The sequence below is a fragment of the Octopus bimaculoides genome, chromosome 20 (assembly GCF_001194135.2).
Source record: "Octopus bimaculoides isolate UCB-OBI-ISO-001 chromosome 20, ASM119413v2, whole genome shotgun sequence".
In the NCBI taxonomy this organism is placed as follows: domain Eukaryota; kingdom Metazoa; phylum Mollusca; class Cephalopoda; order Octopoda; family Octopodidae; genus Octopus; species Octopus bimaculoides.
In genome coordinates this window covers 44,021,723-44,031,147 of record NC_069000.1, presented here as the reverse complement: position 1 = coordinate 44,031,147, position 9,425 = coordinate 44,021,723, and the positions used below count along the sequence as shown (strand labels likewise).

At 37.6% G+C, this 9,425-nt stretch overlaps 1 protein-coding gene across 1 annotated transcript in view; it reads right to left on the bottom strand.

The window, feature by feature from the left end:
- LOC106870046 (low-density lipoprotein receptor-related protein 5) overlaps window positions 1-9,425 on the bottom strand; it is a 31,950-nt gene that overhangs the window by 6,880 nt on the left and 15,645 nt on the right. Inside the window, exons 13-19 of the mRNA XM_052974981.1 lie at window positions 8,857-8,991; window positions 7,534-7,657; window positions 6,890-7,040; window positions 5,445-5,593; window positions 4,362-4,452; window positions 3,732-3,894; window positions 1,759-1,886 (exon numbers count right to left, since the gene is read on the bottom strand). Of these exons, the coding sequence (XP_052830941.1) occupies window positions 1,759-1,886; window positions 3,732-3,894; window positions 4,362-4,452; window positions 5,445-5,593; window positions 6,890-7,040; window positions 7,534-7,657; window positions 8,857-8,991 (941 nt within the window). The remainder of the gene's footprint in view (window positions 1-1,758; window positions 1,887-3,731; window positions 3,895-4,361; window positions 4,453-5,444; window positions 5,594-6,889; window positions 7,041-7,533; window positions 7,658-8,856; window positions 8,992-9,425) is intronic.

Sequence of the window (9,425 nt, the reverse complement as noted above, 5' to 3'; positions counted from 1 at the left end):
CATGTAAAAAATTGTCTTATTTCGATAATTTCAACCAATCACTGACAAGTATTCAGTTGTTTACATTTACTCCTTTGGCTGATTAAGCGGTGTAAAGCGTATTTAATCTCCATAGCTTCATTTTATTTGCTTTTTTCATTTTCTTTTTTTTTCTTCGTTTTATTTGCTTTTTTCTTTTTAAATTTGCTGTTTTACCCTAACGCTAACCCTAACCCTAACGCTAGGGTTAGGGTTAGGGTAAGCTTATAATAGAAAGGTTTATTAGCTACTGCCAATATGCTTCAGCCATTTTTTGACAAGGAAACAATAATTTTATCACCGATAGAATTGTTTCAGAATCGTTTGTTTATGTAGTTGGCACTTAATATATATCGGCTGAATGGACGTCAGTGATTGGTTGAAATTACAGAAATACGACAACTTTAACATGGAATAACTTAGGGATTTCTTTTTTTTTTTAAAGAAGACTAAGAGAAAAAGATGTTTTATATGACACATTCTACCAGTGTTCCAAGTTTCAAAGTGTTTCGTTAAGAAAATACTGTGGCCCCCGTTTTAAAATAGATCCATTTTGTCTGTCTTTATGCTCTGAGTTCAAATTCTGCCAGGGTCGACTTTGCCTTTCATCCTTTCGGGGTTAGTAAATAAAGTACCAGTTGCGTACTGGGGTCGATCTAATTGACTGGCTCCCTCCCTCAAAATTTCAGGCCTAGAGTAGAGAAGAATATTTATCTCTCTCCAGATGGAGTACTTTTTTGCTGATTTGACTGCGGCCATATATATATGCATATATGCATATATATATATATATATGCATATGCATACATATATATATATATATATATATATGCATATATGCATATATATGCATATATATATATACACATGCACACACTCACATATATGTATATATAGATACACACACACATATATGTATGCATATATACACGTGCACACAATACACACACACACATATATATATATATATGGGCTTCTTTTAGTTTCTGTTCACCAAATTCTCTCATCAGACATTTGTTTCCATCTTGCAGTTTATGCGACAAGGATTGGTGAGAGGAAAAGCATCCATGCCAAGAGCACCATACAACCCAGATCCTGCAGAACTGCCCAACCCAGTATGGAAAACTGATGATTGACCACTGTTGATGATGATTGGTGCTGACTGGATTAAAATGGTGGATTGATAATGACTGATGGTGATTGATGATGACTGGTGGTGACTGATGGTGATTGATAATGACTGACGGTGATTGATGATGGTGATTGATGATGACTGATGGTGATTGATGATGACTGATGGTGATTTATGATGGTGATTGATGGTGACTGATGATGGTGACTGATGATGGTGACTGATGATGACTGATGGTGATTGATGATGACTGATGGTGACTGATGGTGATTGATGATGACTGTCGGCGCCCCCAGTGTTGATTGAAACCCTCATGAAATACTCACTGATGATGATGACTGATGGTGATTGATGATGACTGACGGTGATTGATGATGACTGATGGTGATTGATGATGACTGATGGTGACTGATGATGATTGATGATGACTGATGGTGATTGATGATGACTGATGGTGACTGATGATGATTGATGGTGACTGATGGTGATTGATGATGGTGACTGATGGTGATTGATGATGACTGATGGTGATTGATGGGTGACTGATGGTGATTGATGATGACTGTCGGCGCCCCCAGTGTTGATTGAAACCCTTATAAAATACTCACTGTTGATCCACCAGACAATTCCCCTTGGGTCACTCAAGTCTGTCATGATGTGTTTTATGCTTTTGTGAACAGGATGGAAACTCCACAGGGACGCTGAATTTTTCTTTATCGATGTTATGTAGATGGCCCTGCAATGAGGATAGAATAACAAACCAGCTGATCTCATTTCCTCCACACACACAACACACATGGTATTATAAAGATTTTAAGTATTTAAATTTTTACAGTTCTATATTTAAAAGATGAGGAATTATGTACATTATTTACATTTGACGGATATCTGTCCTTGTGCCGCTGATTCTGCTGGCTCATTGTCTTAACCCTTTTGTTTCCATATTTCTGTTGAGATGCTCTGTGTTTCTTTCAGTGGGAAAGAATGAGCCAAAACAGAATGAGCCAAAAGAAACTTCTGCACAGTATTTTGTCCATGACTCCATCAATTATACCAAACCCCAGTGCTTATGGAAGGTAAGGAATCCCCTAATTTTGGGGCTTTTGTAAGGGATTATAAAACTCTCACCGTGTAAGAAACTCCCATACTTTATTAACCTCATTTTTGACAAAAATAAAGGGTTCCTTATACATGTTAAAATACGATAATTGCTGTAAGTTGACTTGTATTTTAATTTATTGACCCTGGAGGAATAAAAGGTAAAATTGATCTGAATAGGATTTGAACTCAGAATGTAAAAAAATCAGAAAAGAAAAAGAAAATAAACAGGGTATTCTGTCCAATGTTCCAATGATTGTCACCTTTTTATACTTATTCTTCATATAGATTTAATATATTTGATATGGGACTCTTTTATGGACATCTGATGGGGATCTGTGTTCTATAACAGGCACTTTGATGAAGGTTTCAGCTGATCCAATCAATGGAACAGCCTGTGTGGGAAATTAATGTGAAAGTGGCTGAGTGCCCCACAGACACATGAACCTCTAAGGGACATTCAGTGTGACACAGAATGTGACAAGACTGGCCCCTTTTGAATTACAGGTACTACAGGAGAGTATTATAATTAGCTTGAAGCATTGTGTATTGTTTGTAAAGAATAAAATGTTTTGAATGGTACAACAATGCACTATAATATAAACAATGGACTATATACCTGTTGTAATTTAGTCATCCATGGTCTGATATGATATTTTGGTATTAAATTCCTTACTCTTTACTCTCTTTTACTTGTTTCAGTCATTTGACTGTGGCCATGCTGGAGCCCCGCCTTTTAGTCGAGAAAATCAACCCCGGGACTTATTCTTTGTAAGCCTAGTGCTTATTCTATCAGCTCTTTTTGCCGAACCGCTAAGTGACGGGGACATAAACACACCAGCATTGGTTGTCAAGCAATGCTAGGGGAACAAACACAGACACACAAACATACACACACACACATACATATATACAACGGACTTCTTTCAGTTTCCGTCTACCAAATCCACTCACAAAGCTTTGGTCAGCCCGAGGCTATAGTAGAAGACACTTGCCCAAGGTACCACGCAATGGGACTGAATCCAGAACCATGTGGTTGGTAAGCAAGCTACTTACCACCACACAGCCATCCTACGCCTTCTTCAGATATTCCTCAATTCCTGGGAAATATCATCAGACCATGGATGATTAAATTACAACTGGTATATAGTCCATTTTTTGTATTATAGTGTATTGTTGTACCATTCAAAACATTTTATTCTTTGAATTACAGGTACGACTCATTTTTACCAGCTGAGTGGACTGGAGCAACGTGAAATAAAGTGTCTTGCTCAAGAAGGCAATGCCCCACCAGGAATTGAACTCACAACAATATGATAGTGAGCCGAATGCCCTGACCACTAAGCCATGGTCACGCAAATACAGTCTTCTGTAGACCCCTGCTGGGTAGGGATACACCCTGTGCTACCTAGGGTTACATTCTACTGTAGGAGGCCCCTTCTTGGGAATCCCTGCCAGGAATATATAAGAAAACATAACTTACCCAGAGAAGAGGTCTATAGCCAGGCCGAAAGTGTGGTTTAATCCGGTCTGGATGAGGATCCGATAGTGTTTTGTGTCCATGGAAAGAACTCCAACGTTGCCAGATTTGTTGTCGATGAAATACAAAAGCCGTGTGGTTGGTTCGATCACTATTTCACCAAATGCTGCACCAAAGGAGAAATATGGAGCACATTAAATAGATTCAACTCATATGCCATGCAAGCGGAAGCAGCGGTGGTGGTGGTGGTGGTGGTGGTGGTGGCAGCAGCAGCAGCACTGCCGCTGCCGCCTCCACCACCACCAGTTACATCACAAAACACTAACATCATGCCACCACCATCACCACCACAGTAGTCAGTAATAAAGTGTAATAAAGTGACTTGCCACTGGACATAAGCCACTGCCAGGAATCGAACTCCTGACCTTGCAATTGTGGACTGAATACTCCTAACCACTAAGCCATGCTTACTGTATCTTGGACATCTTACTTCTCTGGGAATCAACACACAAGGGCTTTGATGCTTATCAGATGATTTGGTAGAATACAAAGGAGGAGGCAAAGAACAGTAAAAACAACAACAAAATCAACAACAACAGCAACAACGACAACATACATTGGCTGTAATCTTACATATAGAAGAATCTTGAAGTAATGTTTCGTAATAATCTCCGTTGAGTTTAGAGCGGCTGATAGAATCATCTTCGGCATCGGTCCAGTAGACCTACAGAGATAAAGGGAGAAACATCGTTAATCTCTTCACTCTGCATGTTCCCACTGTCTGTTTGCCCACCACCCATCTCTCAATATACATACACCTATGCCACCCTGGAAAATGGACGTATGATGATGATGATGATGTGCACACACACATGTGCATATTTATATCTGTTCACTTATATATCCCTGGTGATTGCTTCATCTTCATCTCTTCACAGAGATTTGCCATCTCTTTGTGCTTCCCCACTCCCCACCCACTTCCATTTAATTTGTTCCCTGACACCTCATCACCATTATTTCATCTCTTTCCAATTACACCCTAACACTCTTCTATAATGTAATTAGCCATATAACTCCTCTACAGTAAGAAATCTGTTCTGTTTTGGTCCATTCTCCATCCCTTTAATCCCTCGTCCCATAGCATAAAGCTGCCCCTTCTCTATTCTATCTCCACTCAGCCAAAAGGGATCTTAGACATGCAAACTGCATGGCAGCTTCACTAGTGTTGGTGCCAGGAAAAAAAAACACCAAGTACATGCTGTAAAGTGGTTGGCATTAGGAAGGAGATCCAGTTGTGGGAACCGGGACAAATCGGACAGAGGAGCACAATGCAGCCCATGGGCCCGTCTGATTCTGTCAAACCATCCAGCCTTGTCAGTATGGAACTTGGATGTTTAAATGATGAGAACGATGATGATGATGATATACATACACATATATGACAGGCTTCTTGCAGTTTCCTTCTACCAGCGCATAACTATAGTAGAAGACATATGCTGAAGGTGCCATGCAATGGGTTTGAACCCAAGATCTCATGGTGGGAAGCAAACTTCTTGAACTTCCTACCCAGGAAGGGAATATTCCTATCCAGGAAGTAATCGTCACACAAACAAGAATTATATAGCAACATTATACACACTGGATGTGAGTGTATATAACTAGTAAACACATCAAACGTGTCACTGAAGCAAGCTTAAGTATGGAAACCCATCTCACCATCATCTCTTTGGAGTCGAAAGCAATATCAATCGGTTGTTTCAATGGAGTAATTGGAAGAGCATTAATTTCCATGTTCCATAGATTGATTTGGTACAAGCGCCGCAGCCTCTGGTCAGCAATGAGCAGGAACTCGTGGTATGTGATATCTTTAAAAGAAGACAATAAAATGTCAGGCAACTGTAAATGTTTTTTTCAGAACGTGAGGAGGTTAAAGCAAGGATCTGGAAGAAATATTAGGGTGCTGGGCAAAATGCTTAGCAGTAATTTTGTCAGTTTCCATCTACTAAATTGACTCACAAGTTTTTTCCATGTTGGAATGTGTTCTTCAGGATTTGTTAAAGGTAATTTTGTATGGCTGGATGCTCTTCCCGTCACTAACCTCACCTGTTTCCAAGAAAGGTAATATTTCCCCATGGATCTGTGTATGGCTGTGTGTGTGTGTGTGTGTGTGTGTGTGTGTGTGTGTGTGTGTGTGTGTGAATATATATGTACAACTCTCTCTATATATATTTCACAGCTGTGAAAGAAAGGAAAAAGAAACATATATGCATACAAACGTACATACATACATACAGACAGACAAATAGATACCATAACGGAGCTGAAACGAGTTACTCACTTGCTGTACATTGTCCATTGTAAGTGAGGTGGAAGCCAATGGCACATAGACAACGATGGCCATTTTTTTTAGGAAGACAGATATGGTAGCAACCTCCATTATTCTTCACACAAGCATCTGGAATATAATAATCTTTCATAACGTTTCTGTACATTCGTAATAATTGTATGAAATTAGCAAACATCGAATTCTTCACTGCTTGGCTGTGTAGTAAGTGGCTTGCTTACCAACCACATCATTCCAGGTTCAGTCCCACTGCATGGCACCTTGGGCAAGTGTTTTCTGCTATAGCTTGGGGCTGACCAAGTGGTGGTGGTGGACAAATATAACACAAACATGAAGACACACATACACACACGTGTATGCATCTGTGTGTGTCCAGAAAATTTTTCCTAAGCATTTTCACAGGGAAAAGTTTTTGTAGGTAAGTTTGCTTTAAAGGAGGCACACAAGCAGATTGTAAACTATTTAATTAATTTTAAAGAAATTAAGTTTCTCTAATTGGTAGGTTAGTTGATGAAATTGCTATTTTAAGAAAACAGCTAATCACTTTTTTCACAATTCAATTTTTTAATGGTGAATTTTCCTCCAGCAAAAATGTTTATGGTGAACTTTCCTGTAACTATATGTTTGAGTGCACAAATAATTGGAACTATTTTCAAATTGTCAGCTTTGTGCCAGGTTATCTAAGTGGAAGGAGTCTGCATAAAAGGAAACACAGGAAGAAAACCAACTTTCTGCTACTATGGCAGCACCATCTTGGGAACATGGCTTCACAGAAAAAAAGAAAAAATGTAAAAATGGTAAATAGTTGACCTCTTACTTGTACTTTTCAATTGACTGTTTGAATGAAGGAAAGCCAGAGCCAAACTTGGGTCACGTTCTTTGAGAACCCCTACCAATCGTCCTGTGTGCTTATTGATAGTATAGAGACCAGTGTTTTCATGGTACCAATCAGAGTAAACAACGTAATTCTGCAATAATTAACAATTAATTTTAATTAATTATTTGGTTTGAATGACAATATGCAGTTTCAACAACATATGAGTTGTAAGAAGTGAAACAGTTTATGCAGAACAATGGAAAATTAAAAAAGCAGAATGCAGACATGAATTCATAAATTCCCTTCATCAGATGCCAGTTAAACTTCACTGTGGTTTTGACACCTTTTGTCAGTTCCATTTCAGCAAGAGATGTTGATAGCAATTAAGCAATATGTATGTGTATCATGATCAACATCATCATCTTTTAATGTCTATCATCCATGCTTAATTAAGGTTTTAGCTAAAGCATACAGAATGAATTTTGGCCAAGCCCTGGCACATCGTATGGCATGCTAACGATTCTGCCAGCTTACCACCTTAATGATAATAATAATAATAATAATAATAATAATAATAATGATAATGATATCTCCAATGAGAACTTCATCTCATAAATTCATATATGTATTTGTTTTTTTTTTACCTTTAGAACTGTAATGGCCAGAAGTCGAGATCCATAAGCCTCATGTTGGTACAGTTTGCGTTTATCTCTTCCATTCAGGTTACTCATGAAAACCATTCCATACATGTTATCCAACCAAATCAGTCTTAAAGGATTAGAAGAATAAAAGAACATTAAAGACTGTAAGAAGAAGATGCTAAATATTACAAAAGACCAATATACATATATATATATATATATATATATATATGTATATATATATATATATATATATATATATATATATACACATGCACACACACAGACACACATACACACATAAGTTAAGGAAAACAGAAAATGGAGAAATATTGATGAACAACAATTGACTTACATTAATTATTATCTATTAATTCAATACAAATAGACTGCATCTAATTAATAAATAACGATTGATGTAAGTAATTTGTTGTTCATCAATATTTATCCGTTTTCTGTTTTCATTGACTTTTGATTCTTGATAAACTCATGTCTATCCTTGCCTTCATCTATAATTTATGAGCATAATATGCTCGCACATTTATGCCCATGGTTAAACATGGGTAATACACCGGTTGTGTAATGGATACTTCTATCCCTTAGTTGGTTATTCTAACCTCTAACTGAGCTAACCTTATATATATATGTGTGTGTGTGTGTGTGAGTGTGTATATATTTATATATATATATAAAGGAATACAAAAAATGGGACAAGAATGTAAAACATCCAGACAGTCAGGTGATACAAAAAAGGGACAACAAAACATCCAGACAGACGATACAAAGAAAACAAGGACGAGTCATTTGGAATTTTCTTTCTTCAGTCGAGTTCCAGATTATCTTTGCAATTTCGGCTGGTTATACTCAAGATTGCTCCAATCTGGCCAGTCCCAAGGAAAAACTAAGCTAAGAGCATTAGATTCCTTGGAAAAAAGCAGTGAATGTATACGAAAACAAGGACGGAAAAAAACCGGAGAATGTTACACAAATACAAATAAGAGGACATAACAACAGGTGTCTTTTGACTAAGGACGAATCAAATAAGCTGGTGTGTGTGGAAGTAAAGCCTTACGGCAGGGACATAAGAGATGACAGGCATGGGGAGGAATATAGATGTTGCACACATATCTACATATTATCATTGTCATCATTTAACATCTGTCTTCCGTGCTGGCATGGGTTGGATGGTTTGACAGGAGTTGGCCAGTCTGAGGACTGTGCCAAGATCCTGCTGGGATAAGTAACAAAGCTACAAAGAGGAAATATGTTAATATGGTTCTAAAGAGACTTACTTGTTTAATTGGAAGTCAATCTAAAGAGACTTACTTGTTTAATTGGAAGTCAATGGCCAGACTTACTGCAAAGGAATCTTTGGCTATTATTTTCCGACCACTTTCACCATCCAGACCGATTCGCTCAATACCAGCATTAGCAGCACTGACATCAGTCCAGTAGAGAAATCTAACGAAAGGAAGAACAAATGATGATTACTAACAACAAAATGTAACAACAACAATAATAATAATAATAATCTTATGTTAATTTATTGAGCCCACTTCATAAAGATGAAAAGCTAAGTTGACTTCAATGAGATTTGAACTCAGAATGTTTAGAGCCAAAAGAAACAATTCAAGGCATTTTTTTATGATGCTCTAACCATTTTGCCAACCCACTAACCTAATAATGATGATGATGATGATGATGATGATGATGATGATGATGATGATGATGATGATGATGATGGTGATGATGATGATGATGGTGATGATGATGATCAAAGTTGACCTTGACAGAATCTGAATTCGGAACGTAAAGACATATGAAATACTGCTAAACATTTTCTCCAGCATGCTAACGAGTTTTCCAGCTTGCCGCCTTAATAATAATAATAATAA